Raw genomic sequence first — 26604 nt, 5'->3', positions numbered from 1 at the left:
TTGGTGTGTCAGGGTCTTAAGATGTTTATGGTTCAGTCAAAAATATCATAAATGCTTTTGTAATTGGTCTGAAAACTGTTTGTGTGTGTGTAGGTATGTGTATACTATTTTTAAAGACTTGTGTATCGAGAAGAACCCGCATCCTGGGACCTGCTGTGTGTGTGTTACAGTGCTGGTGTGTATCACGCTAACTGTAGGAAATACAGTGTGAGTGGGGTGTGTGTATGCTTGACTGCAGCAGGGAAGTGGATTCTAAGTGAAATATCTGGTTCAGTGTGGCGTAAAGGAGCAGGCTTCTACCTCCCCACCACCGCCATGCCATACGGGGTTATGGCATGGTGGTGGTGGGATTATCTGTCTGTGTGTGACGGCTTTTCTCGCAGTGCCATGCAAAGCCTGCCACCATCGTCTGGAGCTGCAGGCGGGCTTAACATCACACAGCTGTGTGTGTGTGGTCGATTGAACGTATGTGTAAATTACCTTTTTAGTTTAAGTAACTGGTCAAAAGGTAAAAAATAGGCATTTTGTAATGATATTTTTTTGTTATTACTAACTTCTGGCCCCTTGGTGGGGTCCCATGCAAATTCACCAAGGTCACAGCCTATAGATACAGTGAGGCAAAAAAGTATTTAGTCAGCCACCAATTGTGCATGTTCTCCCACTTAAAAAGATGAGAGAGGCCTGTAATTTTCATCATAGGTACACTTCAACTATGAGAGACAGAATGGGGGGAAAGAATGCAGAAAATCACATTGTAGGATTTCTAATGAATGAATTGGTAAAAGATAAAACTCTTTGGTAAAAACTCAACTAGACGTGTTTGGAAGAGAAAGAATGCTGAGTTACATCCAAAGAACACCATACCTACTGTGAAACATGGGGATGGAAACATCATGCTTTGGGGCTGTGTAAAGGAAAGAATGAATGGGGCCAAGTATCGTGAGATTTTGAGTGACAACCTCCTTCCATCAGCAAGGACATTGAAGATGAAACGTGGCTGGGTCTTTCAGCATGACAATGATCCCAAACACACCGCCCGGGCAACGAAGGAGTGGCTTCGTAATAAGCATTTCAAGGTCCTGGAGTGGCCTAGCCAGTCTCCAGATCTCTACCCCATAGAAAATCTTTGGAGGGAGTTGAAAGTCTGTGTTGCCCAGTGACAGCCCCAAAACATCACTGCTCTAGAGGAGATCTGCATGGAGGAATGGGCCAAAAATACCAGCAACAGTGTGTGAAAACCTTGTGAAGACTTACAGAAAACGTTTGACCTCTGTCATTGCCAATAAAGGGTATATAACAAAGTATTGAGATGAACTTTTGTTATTGACCAAATACTTATTTTCCACCATCATTTGCAAATAAATTCTTTAAAAATCAGACAATGTGATTTTCTGGATTTCTTTTCTTATTTTGTCTCTCATAGTTGAAGTGTACCTTGGATGAAAATTACAGGTCTCTCTCATCTTTTTAAGTGGGAGAACTTGCACAATTGGTGGCTGACTAAATACTTTTTTGCCCCACTGTATACATGTTATTATCCAGCATGCACACCCTGTTTTATAAAAGACATGTCTAGCAGCAGCTAAAGTATCTCAGTCTGTAGGTACTTGGCCTTGGAACCGAAGGGTTGCCAGTTCAAGTCCAGATCGAAAAAAACAAAATCACGTAGTTTGCCTTGAGCAAGGCACCGGACCCCCAACGGGCACCTCTTCACTCTGGCACCTCTCTAAATGCATGTGTATTTGTACTGTGTGTGTATTAAATGATGTTTAAACAGTGGAAAACTGAATTTACCCCAAGGGGAATCAATAAAGTTCAATCTTAATCTTGCATCTTTTTCTATACTAATGAAAACAACTGTTAACTTTCACAACTTTATTAAGACAGCACATTGATAAACAGCTGTTGGTGCTATAATATTGGCTATAATTAAAAGAAGTAAAGTAAAAAATATAAAATATTATTTGAGTCAAGGCATAGGGAAATAAATTAAAGTGCCACAACAAACAAAGTCTAGTTAACACACATACCTGTAAACATTTAATGTAACCTTAAAATGTTGCCTATATCTACCACTCTGAAACATGGCTTCATTTACGTACATGGAATGAAAACAGTATTGTTTTGATATTATCATGTGTGAAGGAGACAGTGTTGTTCTTTTGAAAGAGAGGTTCATTTCGTTTACAGTTTAGAGTCTTGTTTAAACGACCGATACGTGAGAACATTTTGGTGTGACATTTTGAGGACATAATAATGACCCACTGCATTCTTCACACAGGAACTATGCCAGAAACCAATTAATTATTTTTCCCTTTTTTTCGGTTTCCCGATGCTTTGTTGTATCCATTGTTGTACAATTTATTCTGTGTCATTTTTCATTGGTATAATCTTAGTATTCTAGTGATTGTCATGAAAAATAAAAATGTACTTTCTCTCTTTCTACAGATGACCCAACTGACGCAGACCTGTGGGTGCTCAACAGCTGTACCGTGAAAAACCCAGCAGAGGACCACTTCAGGAACTCAATCAAGTAATGACAAAACATTTTCCACACAAACACTATCTCCTATTTTCTATTTTATCTTGGCAGTAGAAAACGGTTAATTTGGTAAAAGATATTCGTAAGGGCTAGTTTGATTGGCTTGTTCAATGAGAAGCAGTAGATAAGAAAACAAACAACATATCTGAATTATCTAGATGTAGCTTTTCCATTTTGCTTTTACCTTCCCCTTTAAGACCACAAGTTATATTAAGTTGCTATATGTTTGAGCAGATTCCAAGTCATTTTGTATGAGATTAAATGATTTAGTCAGAATAATACAATATTATTTTGCACACTGCAAAAAGCCTGCTCAAATTATAACAGCTTCACCGATCAACAAATATAGAGATACACACATACGATTAAAATAGAATAAAGTGATTTAGGTTCTAGAATGTATTTTGCTTTTCCTCACCACAACACCAAGTGAAGCTAAGAGAAAATAATTGGTATGCATTTTATACTTTTCTCATGCACAACATGTGCTTGTCTTTTTGTTTGTGTGTTACAGTCCATGTTTTCAGCGTGTTGCTCAATGTCAGTTTCCACCTACTCACTGTTACGCACGCACGCACGCACGCACGTACGTACGCACGCACGCACGCACGCACGCACGCACGCACGCACGCACGCACGCACGCACGCACGCACGCACGCACGCACGCACGCACACCACACACACACCACCACACCCACCACAACCCACACACCACAACACACACACACACACACACACACACACACACACACACACACACACACGGGAGGGCGAGTAAGAGGGAGAAAGACATATTTGCATACACACTGGAAATTAAGATGGAAACTGTGGACAGGGATCCATCAGGTACACACCTGGCGTGTGTGTGTATTTGTGGGAGGGAGAGAGAACGGAGTCACTGGGTTGACTAAATCATGAATTTGCTATTGAAAACAGTTCTTAGATTCACATCTTATTCAGCTCAGGAGGAGACAGCCACGGCTGTCACTACCCGATCCGTCCCCCTGCCCGATCGGTACTGCGCATGTGCGAGATGGTCCGCCATATTGGACAACTCCGGACGGCAACCCAAGATGGACACTTGACACAGTGGCTTTTAGCAAAGCTCAAAAAGAAAACTTGAGAGAGAGATGAGTTATTGTTATTACAACGTGACTAAACTATTATTTAACAACTCTTTTTATTGGGTTCTTTTATTTGGGGTTAAGTACATTGTCAGAATAAGTGAGAAATGGATTTAACTTCTGTTAGACAGCTATCATACTGAATAAATATTTACTGTGAATGTATGCAAACATGTATGGCATATGGCTGGCCATTGCCGTTCGAAAGCGCTGGAGACGCTGTAGTACATATGCCAGGCCTGTAGGTGGCGCTGTAGTCTGCCACAAAAGCAGCGAAGAAGACTTCTCACAGATTCAGCCCTTGCAAAAAACAGGGCTAAAAAAGAGCAAATAGAGCGAAATGAGGCATGGCTAAAATGCATGATCTGTTTGGTATTTAAAATAAATAAATTTGAAGGCATGTTTTATATAGGTATGGCCCTACAATATATTATTCAAATATAGCATGATAGGTCCACTTTAAGCTAGCTTGGGTCCATTGCACTGTTGGATTTTTTTTGCAGCAACTAAATCATATATTTATGTAACCCTTCCCACGGCACACCTGACGATCTTTCACAGCACAGTGGTTGAAAATCACTGGTTTATGGTAATGTCAAATGCAGCCTGAGCCTGTCTCTAGGGGTCATTAGAGGAACTACATGTAGCAAAGATCTAGACTTTTTAGACTCGTGTCTCAACATAAATGGCTTACTTCTTGAACTGCAAAACAAGTTTTAATTTAATTTCAAACAATGTATGTGTATATCATAAGTGGATATATTTAACGCTAATTGAGTATTTATTAATATCGTTTAAAGGGGACCTATCATGCAAAATGCACTTTTGTACATCTTTTATACAACAAATCCGGGGCTTATTATTTGTTGGGGGGGGGAGTGCAGGGGTAAAGTGCTATTTTTTACAAGTGGGGGGGGGGGGGGGTAGACCGAACATCCTTTAGGGGGGTCGTCGCCTCCTCTAGGGGGGTCCGGGGGCATGCTCCCCAGGAAGATTTATTTTTTAAATATTGAAGTTAAAAGCATTATCTGGTGCACTTTGAGAGCAACATTAACCCTACCTTAATAATACCTTAAAGCAGACAAAAGGCACCGGAGAACACTTATTCATTAACACCCTTTAATGAAGCGAACTAATGCCTTAACTCATTCAAATACAGTCGTTTACTTATTTCGGTGAAACGAATGTGCGTAGAGTTTTAAAGGATGCGGATAGTCTCACCTTGATTCTGGCGCATTGCTTATCGTTTTATAGATCTATTCCATGGATGTATAATAAGAACTGGATACAGCGTGGAAGGCGGGGCCTCATTCATTCCTATGAGAGCTGCTCATTGGCGCATGGATGACAAAATGGCGCAACTTTTGAGAGATTGAAACGTCACAAATTACCCAGCATGCCTGAGAAGTACCCGTATTTGCGCTCATAGAGCATGCGCAACTTTAACCACGCCTCCCAAAAGGCTCGTTCACACCTTCACATCAAGCACGTCAATTTGCGTACACGTAACAGCACCGAGCGTTCTGGATTGTTATGATGGATTTGATATGAAAGAATAACGAGGCGGCTGCGGCAGTTAGCAGCTAGCGGCTAGCCAGTGTAACGTCCGAGCCATTAGTAATTATTAGAGCCGGGACTCGATTAAAAAAATTAATCTAATTAATTAGAGGCTTTGTAATTAATTAATCGAAATTAATCGCATTTTTAATCAAATATACATATTTTACCTGAGAACAGTGAGAAGCAATTTTCACATGGATTTTACTCCAAGTGGTCTACAGTCCAAGTGGGCCATCTAAGCTAATTTACAGATGGCCCTGAGCCCAATAGAGATTGCCCTGAAAAATGCACGCGGACGAAATGGCACGAAGGGTTTGAGGGGCCTCCGTCCCCCTAGAAAATTTTGATTTTTGCAGGTCTTAGATGCTGTCTGGTGCATTCTCTTGACTGAATTATAAGATGAACCACCACAATATTATATTGTACAATTTCAATTGTATTCTTCATTTCACTTGTTTGTTTGTTCTTGTTTGTGTTTGCTCGCTTGCATGCCCTGCATAGCTATAAGAAATACTTAAGTTGTTGGTCAAAACACTTTCCATCTGATGAAGGCAAATGCCTTCCCAGATGGAAAAAAGTAGAAAACATTACATTCAGTTATAACTGCCAAAACAAACATTATTTACACTATTATGGCCCCTGTTAAAAATGTTTGTAATGTTAACTACTGTAAGTTGGTCGAACGAATGCCTCCTCACCCGGAAGCTGACCGAGCAGACCCGAGCAGCAGTCGAGAGGAGCCGAGCGCACCCGCGAAGCACACGTCAGAGTTCCCGTTAGCCGGCAAATCTAAATATCTTCGGTCAAAATAATTTCCCTTTAGAGCAATACCGCTTCAGTTGCGCCACTTATGTGACAGACAAGAAGAGTATGTGACAGACAAGAATAGTCAACTCTAATGTCTAACACTTAATGTGGAGAAAGAGATGTCCTGGATGGGTTGATTGTGCGTTGATCTGTTGGTAATGCCTCGGGGTTCCGGTGGGCATGTAAACAAATGCATAATGCTGCGCTATACTTTGTGGCCTCATCCAGTTGCATAGCGACACTTATTGTGTAGTTGTCTTTTAATAAGCAGGTAGTCATATCATTAGCTAGAACTAGCTGGATCTGATCGATGTGGACATAAACGCGAGTGAAGTCTAATCTGACGGGAGAGAGAGATCAGCTGCTGCTGACGAGTCGAGACTCGACACGCAGCTCTGCATAACCACATGCAGCGGTGAGCGGAACAAAACACACACTTCAGGTTAGAATATCACACGTAGCTATTTTAATTACCTCTCAAACTACCTAAACTAGTTATAGATATGTTTAGTTTTACTGTCGGGTCACTCATTACTGGATCCGCGAGCTGCATGATACTGGCATAATAGATTGCCCGATCGGGCAACCAGCAGGTGAGGCTTCATTGCCCGAGCTAAATACTAGATGGCCCCGGGCCATCCTTAATGTCGAGCCCTGAGTCGAGTGCAATCCAGTGAGCCAGGGAGTTGGTTATTTTCTCAGACGTGGACTTACTTATCCTGGCCCTGAAACCAGTCATCTGGTTGAGTGTGGGTTGGGTCAGAGTGTGGTTCCTTGCACTCGGAGTCGGGCTAACGTCCACGCTAGCTGCTACATGCTTTGCATTTAGGTGATACTTTAGGCTTGATGTGCTGCGGTGATATGCAAATAATTTTTTGCATAATTTGCACACAACCGTGCTCTTGTCGACGCTTCCATCCGTCCGTTTTTTAAAACAAAATTTCCCATCCACGGGGCCGACCAAAGCGGTCTCATCAGCTTGTTCGTTCATGTTTGACTATTGTTCACCGTGGTTTGTTGTTGTTTGAAGTCCCATGCTGAAGTCATGAACGTTAGTTGGTGCTCCAGTATAATCGGTACGCCTGAAACTCATCCAGTGAGAAACGTTCCGTTGTGCAAAAATAAGTGCGATTAAAGTGCGATTAAAATGCGTTAATTTTTTTAACGCGTTTGGAGCTGGGCGTGTCTGTAGCTTGGGGATTTTATTCAAGCAACACGACCAACAACCAATCACATGAATCTCCCGCCCCCAACATAAAAAGCAAAAAACCCCGGGGATTTTATGGGAGCAATATATATATATAAACTCCCCAAACAGGCGAAAACCTACCAGTTTCACCCACTGTCTCTGCCACCTCCCCCCATGCCTGGTTCCTCCGGTTTGTATCCCGGTAGGTGAAGAGGGTCTGGTCATACAAAACCGGGTGATTTGCTACAGCGATAATTAGTTTCTCCTCCAACTTTTTTTGAAATATAGAAATAAACGGCGGGATATCTCTCCCAGCTTAGACGTGGTTTGATTGGCTACGGCTTGAGCTGTCAGATTTTCCGAAACTGGATTTGATTGGCTGGCGCTGGCTACTCTGGCGTCTCGGGCGTCAGAAGTTGAACATTTTTCAACTTCTGACGGCGGAGACGGACCGCTCTGCTACCCACAATTCAGTTCGGCGAAAAAGCGAGGCAACGTGACGTCACCCCATTCAAAGTGAATGGGCAGATTGGAGTTGTCGACGCTTCCGACGCTGTCGACGCTGTAGTGTGGACGGGCCGTAACCCTATCTGCTTCACATGTAGTTTGATAATTATTTTCAGTCTGAAGAGTTCTGTGGCTTCAATAACTCTGACGGTACGTCCACACAGCAGCTTTAAACAAATCTTCCAACGCTTCCCTGCCCATTGCCTTTGAATGGGGATGACGTCACTTTGCCTCGCTTTTCGCCGAACTGCATTGTGGGGGAGTGAAGCGAAGATTTCCAGGATTTCCAGGATTTTCAGGATTCAAAAGTTGAGCAATGTTCAACTTTTGAAGCTGAGCTGGAAGCGTCAGCCAATCAAATCCCGTTTATGCAAATCTGACAGTAGAAGCGCTAGCCAATCATACCACGTGTATGCTGGGAGAGCCAGACCGCAGTTCATTTCCTCATATTCCAAACGAGAAATTACGGTAGCAAATCACCCGGTTCTTTACGACCAGACTATTTACCGGGATACAAACCGGAGGAACCAGGCATGGAGGGAGGTGGCAGAGACAGTGGGTGAAACTGGTAGGTTTTCGCCTGTTTGGGGAGTTTATATATATATATATATATAAATAATGCTCGCATAAAATCCCCGGGGTTTTTTGCTTTGTATGTCGGGGGCGGGAGATTCATGTGATTGGTTGTTGGTCGTGTTGCTCGCAAAAAATCCCCAAGCTTTCAGACACGCCCAGCTCCAAGATTTTCAAGATTTTTTCAAAGCTGCTGTGTGGACGTACTGTGAGCAGCATCTGCACTGTGGTCTGACATGTTTGCATGTACCTATGGCATGGACACATTGTGAGCTTATTAGTTGATTGGCTTCTACTGATGAGTTGCATTTTAAGATACATTTAAAAAGCAGCATTTTTTTCTTATGTCACATTTAACATTTTGGATGTCTGAAACGTCCCCGAATAAACTAACCTATCATAGAGAAATGTTCTACTTTGCTCTTACTGTCATGCCAATTTCTATCCAAAGATTTTTCAATTGAATTGCACAAAATAATAACACACTTCAGGACTTTTGAAAATGTCTTAGTTGATGCCAGAGTTTTTTCTTTGACTGGAAATCACCCAGCTGTAATGCTAATGCAATTAATGCTCTATTCATTGGGAGGGACATGCACACGAACATGCCCTCACACACACACACACACACACACACACACACACACACACACACACACACACACACACACACACACACACACACACACACACACACACACACACACACACACACACACACACGCACGCACGCACGAGGAATGTGCAAAAAAGTTTTTTCCTTTCATCACTTGCTGCTTGCATAATGGAGACACAAAATGAGGGGGTCCGGGCTCAGAGCGAATCCAAATGCCCACTTAAGGTCTTTTTCATTCCCTCAATTTTCTTTGGCTTCTCTGCATTTGATAGACAGAGAGACAAAATGAGAGCAGGAGGCTGGCGTACGGCTGCCTCGCGCTCAGTCACACGCTGGCCGTTATGCCAGCACCTCCTGGTACCACAAACACACACACATTTATAATTCACACACACACACACACACATTTGCACAGACTAGGGGCTAATATGTTAGGTCTCAAAAATGTCTTCCTATTTATTAACTTAATGTTTTAAAATGCACAAAACTCTCCATTGTAGGCCACTCAAAAGTGATATATGTCACTTGATATAGTATCTGTTTACTGTTGTGACCCTTAGCTTCCTGGCTTTTATTGTGTTTTTCCCTCCTGTCTAATGTTCTTCATATAAATAAGGATAGGGTGGTTTGTTTATTGGATATGGCTTTCACACTAATAATGTATTAACCTTTAATTCTGTCTAGAGATGTCCCGATCCGATCACGTGATTTTCAAAAGATCGGAATCGGGAGAAAAAAATCGGGGATCGGGATTTTTATTTTATTTTTTTAATAAAATATTTTTATTATTTTATTTAATGTTACAAAACAAAAATGACCATGTTCACGTCTTAAAGTCATCCTGAGGACTTAGTTTTGGTTTAAAATTACACAACATCATGTATGTGTTGCTTCCTTTGGGCTTGTTTTCATAGACCTGGTTGCTTGTTTCTCTGAAATCTGGCAACAGAGTGGGCGCAGTGTCTAATAGTAGCAGTAAGCTAACGAGAGGCTACGTTCAGCTGGTGACTCGGGAGTCGGGACAGAGAAAATGTCAGGAGTTTGGAAGTATTATAAAATTGAAAGCGAAGGCAATGTAACAGCCAGATGCAATGTTTGCAAGGCAGAGGTTCCGCGTGGTGGAAAGAACAGAGCTACGTTCAACACGACCAATCTAATACGCTACCTGAGAAACAAACACCAACAACAACACGACGAGTACACAGCGGCCACTCGGCTAACGGCACTGAAACAACCGACACTTTCAGAGACTTTTAAAAGGAAAGTGAAACTGCCCCAGAACAGTGAAAAGGCCAAACAAATAACAGCCAAGATAGCTGAATTCATCGCGTTGGATGACCAGCCGTTCTCTGTTACCTTTTTTTTCTCTTAATGCATTGCATAAAGATCGGATCGGGAAAAATCGGTATCGGCAGATTGTCAAAATCAAATGATCAGAATCGGATCGGGAGCAAAAAAAGGTGATCGGGACATCCCTAATTCTGTCTACTAAGTTTTACATGTGTTTGTCTCACCTCTCTGACTCTATCAAGCTGTGCTACGGTGTGGGTCTCAGCTCGCTGTTCTGTCATTAAACATACCGTCTCGCTTTGTCATAGCGCCAAGTTCATATTCTAGTAAACTGGCAATATCCATCTGAGAATAATGTAAAGATTTGTCTGATTTACAATTTGTTAACTCTATGCCTGTGCAGTCTGGGTTTATGGATACATTTTCTTATTGAGATCTGTGTTTTGAGTACATTTTAAGGATTTGAGGCAGTGTTTTGCTGTTTTCTTAGCTCAGCCTACCAAGGCTCTGTATGTTAAAACACTAGTGTGGTACATAATCTCATGCCCTCCCAATTTACTAATGTGTGTGCACATTAGTTTGTAAAACAAGTACTCCTCTTGGCAGTGGCATGTGGGACATTATGTAAAACCCACCACACACGCATGGTCACAGAAGTAACAATCAGTGTCCTCGTAAATGAGTTGAGGGCTTTAACATGGAAGCACAGGGGCTTTCAGCAGTATTCCATCATGGTTTGGAGAGACGCAGTGAAAAGGCGGTTTATTACTTCTGGAGAACTGGGACTTAGTTGGCATCCATGCCAAGTGTGTGGGATAAGGAGTGGTATTTGTGTATTTGTGTGTGTGGGGTTTGTCAGGTGGATAGATGCCCAGGCAGCTTGTAGAGAGTTGTGTATGTATGAGTGTGTCGTGTAGTTTCTTGTAGGGTTACCCTCTGAGAGAATGCTAACATAAATGCACATGTAGTGTTTATGTTTTGTGTGTGCGTTGAAAAACGACTCAACAATATTGACTGGTCTTCAAGCTAAAAGCTAAGGTTACTTTTCAATCCGGACTGTGTGTGTGTGTCGTTTATCTTTATGTGAGCATAACTAAGCACGCATGAGTTCTGCATAGATTTAAGTTCCGTCTATAATGAACCTAGACATTTGTGTCTTGCCACAATAATTATGCAGTATATCAGAGTCCACTACACTCATTTGTTCAATTATGAATTCCTTTCTGCTATTGCAATGTTTCACTGTTGCCCTCAGCATTTTGAAATGAATCTGTCCTGTATATCATTTTGGTTAGCATGCGAGTCTACATATGAGGGTGATTCTTCTTTAGAGTGATTGCGTCCTCTGCCCTGCTGTTCACTTCCTCAGCAGGAACACACCCAGTAGCATAAACTGCTAATGGAGCAGCTCCTGAACACTAAAAAGTCAATTAGTATGGATATTTGGGTGTGCGCGTGTGTGTGCGTTTTAAAATGCCGAAATCTATAGCGTAATTCAATGTCAGAGACCTTTTTAAATCAATGAACGCAGAATGCATTAAAGAAACAGTTGCCCAACAGCATGTAATTAAATTGCTGTGTTTGTGTGTGTGTGTGTGCGTGTGTGTGTGTGTCTTGGATTTCTCCACTTGGCTGTCTCTAGTAATTTGTATGATCAAGGGAATGTATGCTTAACAAATTAGAACCCAACTCGGAGTTGTGTACTTCTGTTTTCACAATTTGCCAATTCCCACATTATATTTACATTCCTTTCAATATCATTTATAAATTCATGAACCAAACCTAAGAAAGGAAAATCATTAATGTTAATTGAAAAGAGACACACAACACACAGAACTCTTGGAACAAGTCCAAATGTATGTGCTGTGCGTATACTGTGTATTTATAACAGATGTGTAGGCTGGCTAATGAATATATAGTATGGCCCACGGCAACAGGACTGTCTTTCCTTTGCTCAGCGTGGTTTTGGCAGAAGTTGTTTTTTAAACGTAGAGCCGTAGATTGTAGTCCGCTGTTGACAAAGGGGTTTGTTAAACTGATCTGCTTTACTGTCCGTATACGTCTCATGTCACAGGATAAAACTAAGGTTTAAGATAAGAGATTTGGTCTGAGTTATGATGCATGTTTTGATAATATCCAAAGAGCACAATTTCTTTGTTTATTTAGAGCTATTAGGTGAGCATGATTCTGTATTTTGTGAGCAAATTACTGAAGACGAGCAAAACCAAATTCAAAACAATTAAGAAAAATCTAGATTTTTTTTTTTACATTTTAAAGCCCTTTACAAACCTTGAATTTAATGTAACCGTAAAGACAGAACTGCTATGAGGTTTTCATTAACAGTTTTCAAATTATTACATATGTTAGATATTAATAACGGAGTAAAAGGTGGTAAATATGCAGTATAGCCCATTGCTTAATCTCTTGATTAGTAAGATGTCCACTGATGTTGGGCAAGTGATTTTACGTCATTGATTTCTGATCACATATTACCAGAGGCAAAGGTCATTCTTGACAAATAAAATCATTAAAGTGAAAATCCACCCTAAAACCCAAATTAACATATGTTATTCCACATCATTTATTTCAATCAACACGTGTCTTTCAAAAACCTAGCTTTCAGAAGGCCGAGGCCATAGACTGTCAGATGACAGATCTTTTAAATGACAAAAGCTGAGCTGCTTCATTAATAATGGATCAGAGACTGACCTCCGAAACCATGAACACTGCTCACCCACACAAACACATACATATTTGTCTAGTTTGTTCTTCCAAGAACCAGAACGCTCATATTGCATGGAGCTGTTTATTTTGGCATTAAATAATGTTATTTTAAATGAACCAACACACTGAAAGTGACTGACATTTAGGCCCAACATTTTTCTTTTTCATCAAGAAATGACAGCCAGGTATAAACAATCTGAAATCTGCAGTGACCTTTAGAGTTGTTTACTAAGGGCAGTTGTTTTATGGCTGTGTTCAGCCAGTCAAGCTGACACACAGGCATGGATTTGTAGCTGGCTGGACACACACGGCACACACACACACACACACACACACACACACACACACACACACACACACACACACACACACACACACACACACACACACACACACACACACACACACACACACACCCACACACACACACACACACACACACACACACACACACACACACACACACACACACACACACACACACACACACACACACACACACACACACACACACACACACACACACACACACACACACACACACACACACACACACACACACACACACACACACACACACACACACACACACACACACACACACACACACACACACACACACACACACACGTACGTACAAACAGACAGAGACACGCTCACAGAGCTTCCTGCCTGGGGCTGGTTTTGGTACAAACCAGGGATTGGCATTTAATCTGTCAGTCCTACAGGGCATTAGCCTACATTTCGGGGTACATGCAGACACAGAATAGTCAGAGACAGACTGACAGGAACAGAGGGAAAGTAGACCCACGGACAGAGAGGGGAGGTAAAGAGAGTGCAGCAGAGTTGATTGTGTTGGCCTCAATGAGTCCAGACCTGTATGAGAACCACTACAATGCCGAGTATGTCCCGTACACAACTTTGCTTGTTACATTTCATCTTCATCTTTATAGTTCTGTATAGTTTTGATGTCAACTGTTCTGGTACATAATACTTAATTAGGTGTTTTGTCTAGTAAGGCGTGAGAGGATGGTTTGTTTCTTATAGATGAGTCATTCAAATATTTTTGCTTTGTGCACCCTTCTGTTTTCCTTCTGTTTTGTTTGCCAGCACTTTTACAACATAATAGCTTTTACATTGACAAACTGCAGACCTCTATACTGTATGTCACAGTTGAACTGCTTTCCCCTCTGGTAGATAAAAAATCATGTGCATAACACAGACTTGTTCTGTGTTTTATTCTACCTTGTTATGTTCAGTTCTTTTTTTGGTAAGGTAAAATACTTTGAGGCGGCATGTGATTCAGTATGAAGTGAGTTGTCAAAACAAGCATTACTTTCCATTGTTGTCCAATACAACCCTGTCAGATCCGTGATTTATTCATTATAAAGACCATAAGACCTGGAGGCTCGACTCTGTGCTCTTTTCAAATGTACTGTTGCCACTATATAAGTATGCCAGTTTTCACTATATGCAACGCTGTCGTTCCCTGTGTCAAACTAAACCTGTCTGTCTGATATTCCTAAATCATTGTTCACATCATTTAAAAGTTTGCCTCATTGGCTGCTCCAGATCCAGATATATGCCCGACAGCAACCTTCGGATAAGGTTCTCTTCACCAGAGTGCTGAAAATGTTCTGGAACAATGTTAGATCCCCCTTCATACACATCGGCTCCAGCTTTGATCTAACTCACATTAGCATGAACCTGTTAACAGGACTTTCAGCAATCCTCAGGTATCTAGTGTTCCAGACTTATCCTTTAAAAAAATAATGTACCTGCTGTCAGGCTAGACTAGTGATGGCAACAACAGACATTCAGACCCAATTTTGTGCAAGGAATGCTGAAAGTGAACTAACAGTCTTACCTTTTGAAAGCTCGCAATCAGAAAAGGTTAGGGCAAAGCAGGCATCAGAAGGGATGAATGTAAAGTGCTGAGAGGCTAATAATGTTTAAAACCCTGTAACTAATCGACTTCTACTTTTATCAGCTTCTTTCGGCTTTAAAAGATCAGGTATTATGTTCTCATTTCCAAAGCTGGTTTACAGTGTATACAGCTCTATTAGTGGAATGTCAAGTCTGAGGTTGTTTTGATATTATCTAGTAAATATTGGGTAAAAAAACACAAGATAGTGTAAACAACTTCTTGTTATATGAATGTGTCTGTTGTTAACCACACACACAAGCACACACAGACACAGATGAAAACCATAGAGATCCTATTAGTTAAGCCTAGCTGCAGACTCCCCCCTATTTATAAATATGCCTTGAAGAAATGCACAGTACAGTACACGATCAGTTGTGATTATTTCAGACAGTTCTGTGTCCAAGCCATAGTCTGGCCAGCTGTAGGCTTCTTTGATGTATGTTTTTAGTAATGTCTACCATTCTATACCACATTTGTATGTGCATTTTGATGTTTACATTCAGTATATATGGAGAATACTGTTTGTGTGTGGTGTGGGTGTGTGTGTGTCGGTGCTTGTATGCTGAATCCTCCTCACAAACAACTTGTCACATCCGCTCTACTGAGTGGGTTTGAGTGCAGGTCTCAGCACAGTATGTGGCCCTGGTATCCAAGTCTCATGCACCCGTCGGTATGTTGCTGAAGCGCGGGGCCGATCACAGTATGGGACTAACGGCCTGAGCCCGCAGCCTTTCCCTCCATCTAACCCAATCTCGTTAAATATGACTTATCTCTGAATTCTGCCCCTGTCCATTTACTGTCTACAGTATGTATATGCTTGTCTGTAGACCACTATGTGCACCTTTTTCCCCCACTATTTGTATAAAACATCCATACATACGTTGAAAAATGAAACCCTTATATGTTATTTCTCTAAGAAGTGGAGAGAGCAAACACACATTGCATTCCCACATTTTCTTATCCTCCAAGATTAGTTTGCATGTGCTTTTTTGTACTAAAACATTTAACTTATTTAGGGCTTGCTATTAACATTCATTACCTTCAATTTTAATTGACAAGAAATTAACAAGAAAAATACTTAATTATTTATCTGCTCAGGGTTTGGTTCAAGTATTTTTATATATTATATATATTTGCCGTTTTACAATTAACAATGCTGACAGTAAGATAAAGGATTTCCTAATAAAACAATGTATAGGTTTGTCAAAATGACCCCTCTCGATCATCACTTGAACCCAAGTATACCATATCCTCGGCCTGTATTTTTTCATTTGACTCTTTTTCCGGACATAACTAGTAGGGGGTAGAATGTGAGCATGCGTCCACGAAGAAACTATAATAAAAAGGGAGACAGAGCGTAGAAAAAACACAACAAATAGCAAGGTGAAAATTCGATCGCACAAAGCTCATTTAAAAATGAAAGTGAATCTGTTGACACCGACTAACACCCTTGGTTCGGGAGCATGCACTTCTGGTGGCGGTGAGTCAGTGAGCCAACTCTGATTGTTGTGTTTACAACTGATCCAATCCTACTCATTCTGTCTTAAAGCTTTCTTCCCATATCGAGGAAAGTTTTAAGCCTGCAGGAAAAATACTCATGTTCTTCAGTGTCCTTATTGTGTTGTGTTACTCTTAGGGATGTGTGTGCATGAGTGGTCCCTTTTAATAAAAGCCTGTCACATAGTTGCTGTTCTTATAAAATCTTCCTGGACCACAATAACAAACTCCAGCCTCCATGCGTTCAGACGCCAGGTGAAATCTTGCATTTTTTAAAATCGTTTTAATTTAAGTTTTCCTCATTTAATATAGTTATTATTCAAATGGGGAATTCAAAAGGACTCACTGATCCTGTTGGTCATTTCAACTTCTATACTTCTATAGGAATGTGACTGAGATAAGGGTAATAAGTAAAACATATTATTTAAACAGGAAACGTAGAAAAGAAAGGTCATCACCTTATGAGTTCCACTCCATGTAGTGTCTGCTTTTGTTATTTAAAGAGAGGGTCAATCATATTTAAATGAAAGCCAAATCGTAGACATACGTTTTCTACCGAGGGGTTTCATACTGCGGTTTCAGATTAAGGCTTTAAACATTTGTGGAAGGATGAGTCTGGAAATGGGACCAGCCATTTATAATTGACTTTGTAAGAGAAACAATGAAAGTGTTTGTAGTGTAGAAAGGGAACATATCCCTGATTATCCTTGCTGGAAGAGGTTTGTAGATGATGGAAACATGTGGTTATGTTCATGTTATGTTATAACTCTGTTGTACACAATAATTGTATGGGTTGCAGGGATCGACATTATAAATGGCCCGCTGGCCCGGAAGCACTATTTAGACACCCCGGGCCAGCGTAACGTACTTTCCACTTGCCCGCTCGGGCCACTAAACATATTGCTTTAAAAAAAAAAATTATACTCATAATAATAGCAGACATTTTTTAACAATGACCACAATATCATTATTTTAATAAACCAATTATGAACAATTGAGGAAAATGAGGAAGAACTGATGATTAAAATGTTGTAGTACAAGTAGTAATGTAGTTAGTGCATAAATTACTATTGCAACAAATGTGTTCATTTTCTTCATTATTAGTCCATTCTTTTTGGACGAATGCTCCGGGCCAGTGGTTACAATGGTGGGGCCAGTGATAATACAACTCCGGGCCAGTGAAATGTTACCCTTAATGTCTACCCCTGGGTTATATTATTGTTAAGATTACACCTTTCTGTCTTAATTTAAATGTATACATTCAAGAGTGACAGAAAACACATCGTAGCAGTGTGTATCAGCCCACTACGATTACCAGTTTTTCATCTTAACTGATTTCCCTCCGCACCAGTCTCCATGTTTGAGCTTTAGAGAAATGAAGGGTTGCTAAGTCTCCCAGTAGGGGGTTTGTCGGACTTGTCACGCAATTCTCACACTTCTCGAGAAAATACTGATGTCTTAATTAGAGATGAGCATGACAAAGACACTTGGATTGAACAGCTGGAAACGATTAGCAGAAGCTTTACATTTCAGACAGTAACCATAGAATACTCGAGTAATGATTCCAGACTAATTTATATATGATTTATTTAGCATAAACTCATATCTCCATAATGTACGTGTTAAAGGGAAGACCCCTCACCATGACACTAACGAGACCGTAGCCCCTGGATTTCAGCTATCCATCTTCAGAGTAAATGGATGAAAGTGGAATCAGTAAAACCTCAAATTCAGATTAACTAGTTGTAAATAGGGATGCACGATATTGGTTTTTTGAAACCGATACCGATAACTTCCTGCTTCTCAAGACCGATACCGATAACCGATAATAATATAATATATATATATATTAAATGTACCTGTAGTTTTTGCACACCTGGTGGTAAAAAAAGACTAGTAGTGAGCAAATGACATGAGCATTACTACTATGAACAAAACAAAGCCAAGAACAGTTTTGACTCTTCAAAGTGACCATATTTATTTTCCCAAATAAAGTTCTTGCCTTTTTCAAAAGCCTCGTCGATAGGTGAAAGCCCCGGTGCCTTTGCAGCTGGCTTTGGATTCGCTGCTAGTTTAGCAGCGCAGGGGTCTTCGTACCTATTAACACACCATCGTAGCGATGGCGATGTTTCAGGTGACTAATCGGGTTGGAAGTATTATAGCTCGTTGCCTTTTTCCCTCCTCGTGGAACTTCTGCATTGCATTTGTTAATACAAATAGCAAGCGAACTATCTAACTCTGAAACTTTGAAATAGTCCCATACTACCGACGACATGTTTGTTTACTATCCTGGCTTCACGGCCGCACACCATTTACGTCACAGCCAGGCATGAGGGAGCATTAGGGAGCGCTGGATTTGTGAAAAACTCCCCTCTTCCTAAACCACTAATACCACAGTACTGGCAAAACGGGAGGAGCCGAATGAAAAACAAGCGCCCCTCATCCCAATCCACCCACACCGCAGTATTTCTTTCTTTTTTCCCCCACCAAAAAATATATTGTATATTATCGGGGCTATTAATACTTTTATCGGGTTTATCGGGATGACGTCATAATTCCTAATATCGGACCGATAATTATCGGGCCGATAATTATCGTGCACCACTAGTTGTAAATAATATAATTGGAAAGATTAAACTAGGAGGCCTGTAGATAACAATTTATAAACAAAACTAACACAGTCTGTCATACATAACCTTCAGGCTGTTAATTAAAAAAGATGTCATGAATGCCATCACAGCTTCTTTGACTCTCCGTCAATAAGGCTGTTGCAAAGATCCATGCTTCTCCGACAAGATGACTCGTTTCACTGCAATGCATTATACCCACGGGCAGCTAGATCACACCAATTTCCTATTAGGCATCAGTGACGGACTAGGAATGCATGTGTGTTTTACAATGTTAACAAGGAAGAAGCTGGGGGATTTATGACAGGGGTACAAGGAAAATAAAGAGTCAAGCAGCAGGACAGGAGTGCAAGATTCAGAGACAATGTAAGCTGTCAACTGTAATAAATGAATAAAAGGTGACATATTTTAAGATCTCTCTTGTCTCTGCAGGAAGCTGAAAAAACAATGTGATCATTTGGCCAATATATTGTATTTTTCTTGTGAGAGAGCTGAATATTAGAGAGTGATGTTGGTTGTAATGCTCATGAGTCATTATGTCGTTTTGATACATCTACAATTTGTCTTGTTGAAGAGGTCAAAGGTCACTTAAAAGGTTTTGGAGGTCATGCTCTCCTCAGCTGGTGATGAATCACCCGGCTCTGTCTATGATGCTTTGCACTTAGTGTGTGTGTGTGGTGTGTGTGTGTGTGTGTGTGTGTGTGTGTGTGTGTGTGTGTGTGTTTGTGTGTGCTTGATATTCCTTGATCATACTTAGGGTATAGTCCATACTGTATGTCATCATCTGTGTTTGAAGTCTTACAGTGTGTTTGCTTGGCAACATTGTGTATATAGCGATGACTTTGTGTATTTACTTTATATTGCTGTTGTTGAAATTCAAACCCCCCCCCAAAAAACAGTTTCGGGGGGGTTTTGGTTCATGGGGCTTAGATAATATAAGCCAAAGAAAGTGGGTGTTCTTGATCAATAACACGTAATGCTCCATTTGGTAAGAAGTTATTTCCCTTGATACCCCCTGCACGTGTGCTTGTGCGATTATTTGAGAATGTTTTTGCCTTCAGGCATTTGGGAGGCCAGATCGTATCCTCCCAGGACCCTTCCTGCCACTGTTGTGACAGGAGAGAAATGAAGACAAACACACACATCCACACTTGGGCTTGATTAAATTCACACATTTCTACCTCATTGCTTTAACACCGGCTTCACTCATTCCTTTACTCTCACTGCTTGGCCTTTTACCATTAGCATGTTACCTTTTCTCTTTAGCTAATTTCTTGATTACCTCTTCCATTTTTGTGTGCATAGGTGTTGGGTGCAGGGAGAAAAAACTTCAACCAGCTGTTGGTATTTATTTTCTGTTGATTTTAAGATGGTTCTTCTGTTATACATAAATAACCATTGCTTCAAAGTCCTGCTATATTCAAGCCCTTGTAAGCAGTGAGGTAGCACAGTAGCTGTACTGTGGCAGGCAGACAAAAAATGGTCGACATCCACCATCCCACCTTATTAATTGTATGGAATAGAAGAAACCCAATTTAGAGTGCTAATAGAGGGCAAAAGCAGGATATGATTGGAAGATTGAATCAAGATTAATCAGAGATACTCAGAGAGCTAAATACATGGAGATTGAAGGATGATGGGATCAAACTGGAAGTGAAGAGTTGTCAGGGTCAGTTATGGTCAGGCCTGCACAATGAATCACAGGTAATAGTATATCAAACATTTAATAATTAGGCAGTGTAAGGCAGTGTTAAATTTGAACCTAAAAGTCCTATTATGGTTTATCAAGCTGCTCCAAGGCATAGGCAGTCACAGTATTACGGCGTGAGAGGACGTAAGAGGACGCTGGCGCTGACTGTTCGCCGCTTCTCTGTCCGAAAATCTCGTCTTTCTTTGTGTTAATCTAAGAGTTTCTGACCACTTTCTACTGCTATAGTTTTCTAAGTATTCTGTGGCTTTTCTGTTCTGATCTGGACATATTTGTTACACCCGATTGCCATTTATGACGGACGCTTTGGTTTTCTACCCTGCTACACCTGCCATTGTAGCCCACATGCTAACGCTGCTCCATCCATCAAATAACCAGCCCCATTCTTCGTCCTGCCCCTCCCTGACTCTGGTTCTTTAAACCTCCCGCTCCTGCCGGTCCCCCCATCTGCTGTAAAGGACAGCCTGCAACTGACCTCTCATCCTGTCTGACGGCTGCCAACAGCTCCACTTTCAGCGCCGCTGGTCTACAACCATAGCCAGCGATGTGCTAACGCTAGCATCCTACCGCGGCACTACGATGTTACGATACTCTGTCTCCTAACTTTTTAATCTCAATAACTTTTCTGCGATTCCTCTAAGCTTGTCTGTCATCAATTGCCTCGGGCTCAACACCTCAACTACACCCTACTCACCTCCCTCAACACTTTAGCCCCCCTCAAAAATAAAACTGTTACTTTCAAGACCTCCTCACCCTGGTTTACACCCGCACTCCGTAAAATGAAGCAGCGAGGCCGCCAACTTGAACGTCTTTCAAATAAATCATCCCTCATAGTCCATTACATAAGCTACAAACATCACAATGCATACAAAGATGCTCTTATTGCCGCTAAATCTGCCTACCTCTCCAACATCTTCACTGACCCCTCCCGTAACCCCAGGACCCTCTTCTCCACAGTTAACAAGCTCTTCAAACCCCGTGCTGATAACCTCCCTACTTCTACTTCCGCTACTTGCAGCTCATTCCTCCAGTTTTTCGCAGACAAAATTAACGCCATTAACCACTCCTTCTCAGCTCCATCTGACATACAAGCATCTCCCCCAACCTCCACCGCTACCATTTCTCCCCCCATCTCCCTTGACCTCCTGACTCCTCCTCCCCAGCGCCGCCTCTCCCAGTTCAACCTGGTTACCCCACTTGAAATACTCCATCTGATCGGTTCCTCAAATCCCACAACCTGCTCCCTTGACCCTCTACCCACTCCTCTCCTGAAGTCCTGCCTCCCCGTCCTCTGCCCCTATCTTGCTAACCTTTTCAACTCCTCGCTGTCCCATGGAACCGTCCCCTCTGCCTTCAAAACTGCTGCCGTTACTCCAATCCTCAAAAAACCTGGTCTTGATCCCTCCTCCCTCACTAATTACCGCCCCATCTCCAACCTACCATTCCTCTCAAAAACTCTTGAACGCATTGTAGCCAAACAAATTCACTGCCATCTCCAAACCAACCAGCTTTATGAACCCCTTCAGTCTGGATTTCGTCCTCACCACAGTACAGAAACTGCACTCGTCAAAGTCCTCAATGACCTCCTCACCTCTGCTGACACTGGTTCCCTCAATATTCTCATCCTCCTCGACCTGAGTGCAGCCTTCGATACCGTGAGCCACAACATCCTGCTCACCCGACTCAGGGACATTGGTATTGAAGGTATTGCACTCAGATGGCTCCAGTCCTACCTCACTGAACGATCCCACTTCATCTCCCTCCCCAACCACTCCTCTGCCACAGCTTCAGTCACCCAAGGCGTTCCTCAAGGATCAGTACTTGGCCCCCTCCTCTTCATCATTTACATCCTCCCCCTCGGTCAGATACTCCGCCACTTCAACCTGGACTTCCACTGCTATGCTGATGACACTCAGATCTACCTCAGCACCAAATCCCTCCATAACCCACCCCTTACCCACATCGATTCCTGTCTGACAGCTATTAAAACTTGGATGCAACATAACCTCCTCAAACTGAACAGCAACAAAACAGAACTCCTCCTAATCGGCTCCAAATCCACCCTCAGCAAGGTCACTAACATAACTCACCATTGATGGCACCATTGTTTCCCCCTCCAATCAGGCACGCAACCTTGGCGTAATCTTTGACCCCACCCTCTCCCTCGAACCTCACATCCGCCAAACAGTCAAAACCTAATTTTTCCACCTCCGCAATATTGCAAAAATCCTACCCTCTCTCACCCGCCCCGCAGCCGAACGACTAATCCATGCCTTCATTTCCTCCCGCCTTGACTACTGCAACTCACTTCTTTACGGCATCAGCACTACATCCCTCAACAGACTCCAACGGGTTCAAAATGCAGCTGCACGTCTCCTCACGCATACCAAATCATGGCATCACATCACCCCAGTCCTCAAAGACCTCCACTGGCTTCCTGTCTCCCATCGCATCAACTACAAAATTCTGGTCCTCACCTACAAAGCACTCCACCATCTGGCCCCCCCTTATCTCACAAACCTTCTCACTCCTTATCAACCCCCACGGTCCCTCAGATCCACCGCAGCCGGACTCCTATCCATTCCCACATCCACACTCTGCAGCTTTGGGGACAGAGCCTTCTCAGTGGCAGCTCCTAGGCTCTGGAATTCCCTCCCCCATGATCTTCGTGACTCTGAGTCCCTCACAGTCTTTCAGTCCCGCCTCAAAACACATCTTTTCAACTCTGTCTACCCATAAGCCCCCCCCCCCTCTCAATCAACTTCCTCTTGACTGCCTTTTTATTTATTTTTTATTTTACTATACTTACTTGTTTGCCTGTCCTTGTTTGTCTACCCTCCCTCATACTGTAAAGCGTCTTTGAGTTGTGAAAAGCGCTATATAAATAAAATGCATTATTATTATTATTAGTATTAATAAAGAAAACCAAACTTTGTCAGTTACTACATAAAGATGAACACGTTCCACTACTTGTTCTGCTTTGCCTTGCTAAGAAGTAGGACAACAGTTTGTCAATGGGTTGTTGTAAGCAAATCCAAAACGTAAATGTTGCAATGTGACATTGCTGGGCTCATACCTAAATACTCCATTCATATTGTGTGTGTATAAAGACACAGCAATTCTTGCTTTAAGTTTGGTCCTTAATGCAAATCTGATGACCTTGATGCCTTGGCAACAACAAGTGACAGTAAAGCACACTTGGTTTAATTTGCAGCTACAGAGATAATGTGATGATGGATTAAAAACAATTAATGGAGGAAGAAAAGTGAAAAATAAAAAAATATGGATAAACTAAAGGAGTAAATGAGGGTAGGGTTATTTTGCTCCCAATTAATAAAAGCAGAGGACCTACCAGTCATTTTGATTCCAGTTTAATTGAGTTTAGTTATTTCAAGCAAGTAGCATATTCCTCATTTGGGAGTATTTATGGAGGTAGTGGAGGAGCTAGAGGGTACAGAGGTGGATGTTGATGTTTTTGCAGGTGCTCTGGCTCCTGCAGGTCATCTCTCTCCCAGCAGGGGATGACAGGCTTTCACAAGGTCACACTATTACCCCTCTCTGTCTATCATCCTCCCTCCCTCACCAATTTTCTCTCCACGTTTGCACCCTCGCCCACTCCAGTGACTCTAGTAACTCTAGTAACTACCACTACATTTCTTTTGTCTTTGGTTTCACAGTTCACTTCCCTGGACCAATGAGATATTGTTGTATGCTTTTATGTGTTTGGCCTTGTCAACCCCAACCCCCCTCCCTGTCTCATGTCCAGGTTGTGTCTGGCAAAGCTCTATCAGAATCATACTGGCACCCAAAACTAAAATATTTGTCCAGCATATCAAGTATTTCTAACAAATGCAAACAAAAACGGATTTAACAGCTACAGTTTCAAGGATGTTGAATAATTGTATTACTTGTTTCTCAATAGTAACGGCTTTAAAAATGCCTCTAAAACCAAATCACCACTCTTCCTTTAACACCCTTCAGTGTCATGTTGCTACATGGGCCACATGTGTACTGTAAGAGCAGGGATTTAAAGGCTCTATACCTATGCTCTATACATAATTCAATGTTATCTGATTCAGAAGAGGACTGTTAAATCACCATTCTGTCTTTCATCGCAACAAAGGGAGAGAAAATCATGGGGGGAGTCAAATAAAAAACGTAGGTTTTCTTTGCTGTTCATTTTGATTTATCAAGGGACAGCGTTTTGAGGACGAATGTCGAAGATGGTTGTTACACATTCAAAAGCTGAAATAATCAGTGGATTATTTAATGACAGCATCATGACAACCGCTTGGGTAGTTTAAGCATACTAGTAGTTAAATATATATTTATATATACACTTTTGGAAACAAATCTCAAGACAGTGGGAAACATTGCAAGAATTTCCATTTCGCAATGGTGGATTGTAACTAGGTTGCTAGTAGAACTTTAAAATGCAAAAATAAGAAACAGGAGCTAGAGACCAAAAATAGAGATTAGGGAATTGATTGAAAACTGCATTTAAACTCAAACAAGCTGTGAGCCTTCGATCATCTCCTTTCTTAATAAATAAAAGTGTTTTGTTTGGTAAATGTTTGACAAAGAATATTTGTAGGCATTTATCCAGCATCTGTATTGGTGAATGCATTGTACTGGGGTCTTAGGGGTTTGACGTTGTTACCGAATGTAGGGAAATGTCACTGTGAGATGTAGCTGATCTGACATATGGCATATGGAGAGCACTTCAATGACCCTCTGGTCACCTGTAGTCGGTCAGTCTCTCAGGCTGTTACACACACACACGCACGCACGCACGCACGCACGCACACACGCACACACACACGCACACACACACACACACCCCCCCCTCTCCTTGTGTGTGTATGTGGGTGGTGATAAAGCCTGAGAGACTACCTGAGTTAGGTGGCAGGTGTCTGTGTGTGTGTGTAACATCCAGCATACCAGCTGCCGTGTTCCTATCAGGTGTCTTTAGTTACACACGGAGGGATTTGACACTGAACCAAACCATGGTACACTGAAACATGATCGGCCTGGATCTGTTCACCAACAGACGAATACACTGTGGGCACAGCAAACGTGGGCACACACACACACACACACATTGAATACATGCAAATCCATCATGTAGTCATGCACACACACAAAGGTCGCCACACACAGTTGAAAGCTTTCAATAAGCTGTTTTTACACACCTAAACATTTATTTATAATGCTCAACTATAAAGAGAAAAGTGTGTGTGTGTGTGTGTGTGTGTGTGTGTGTGTGTGTGTGTGTGTGTGTGTGTGTGTGTGTGTGTGTGTGTGTGTGTGTGTGTGTGTGTGTGTGTGTGTGTGTGTGTGTGTGTGTGTGTGTGTGTGTGTGTGTGTGTGTGTGTGTGTGTGTGTGTGTGTGTGTGTGTGTGTGTGCGTGCGTGCGTGTGCGCACGCACCTGTAAGCTTTTGGCATTTTCCCTGTTGAGGTGTGGGGGCCATTTCAGCTGGTGTTGGCTAAAGGAGCACTAACCTGAAAATTACTGAGATACTTTATACTAGCTGCAAGTGATAAAAGATGACATTCTCTCCCTCTGAATGAGTGTGCTCATTCTCCATGCACCTTTAGGGTGAACAGTGACAGCTGATTTATTTGAGAAACTTTACAGTAACACATACACACACTGATAAGGACATAAACACTCTTTTGAAGTCTCTCTCTATACATGTCACATCCAGACTCTATGTGTTAAAGTAACAGACGTGCTTGATATACATTAAGTCATGCAAGATGACAGTAAGATGTTTTGACCTTTGCATGCCTTATGCTTATACCCCAAGGCGGTGCACACAGTGGAAGAGAAAGATAGAAGTAGAAAATAGATGACAGCGTGAAGAGTTGGTCATTGAAAGAAGAAAGATGCAGAGGAAAAAGTGAAAGT

General features: G+C 41.8%; 1 protein-coding gene across 1 annotated transcript in view; it reads left to right on the top strand.

Moving 5' to 3' along the window:
- The window catches only part of cdkal1 (CDK5 regulatory subunit associated protein 1-like 1), a 314194-nt gene that overhangs the window by 74495 nt on the left and 213095 nt on the right, over positions 1 to 26604 (top strand). Inside the window, exon 4 of the mRNA XM_034102687.2 lies at positions 2449 to 2533. Coding sequence (XP_033958578.1) covers positions 2449 to 2533 — 85 coding nt within the window. The remainder of the gene's footprint in view (positions 1 to 2448; positions 2534 to 26604) is intronic.

Source organism: Pseudochaenichthys georgianus, chromosome 16 (genome assembly GCF_902827115.2).
Source record: "Pseudochaenichthys georgianus chromosome 16, fPseGeo1.2, whole genome shotgun sequence".
NCBI classification, from domain to species: domain Eukaryota; kingdom Metazoa; phylum Chordata; class Actinopteri; order Perciformes; family Channichthyidae; genus Pseudochaenichthys; species Pseudochaenichthys georgianus.
This window is presented reverse-complemented; position numbering and strand designations above follow the sequence as displayed.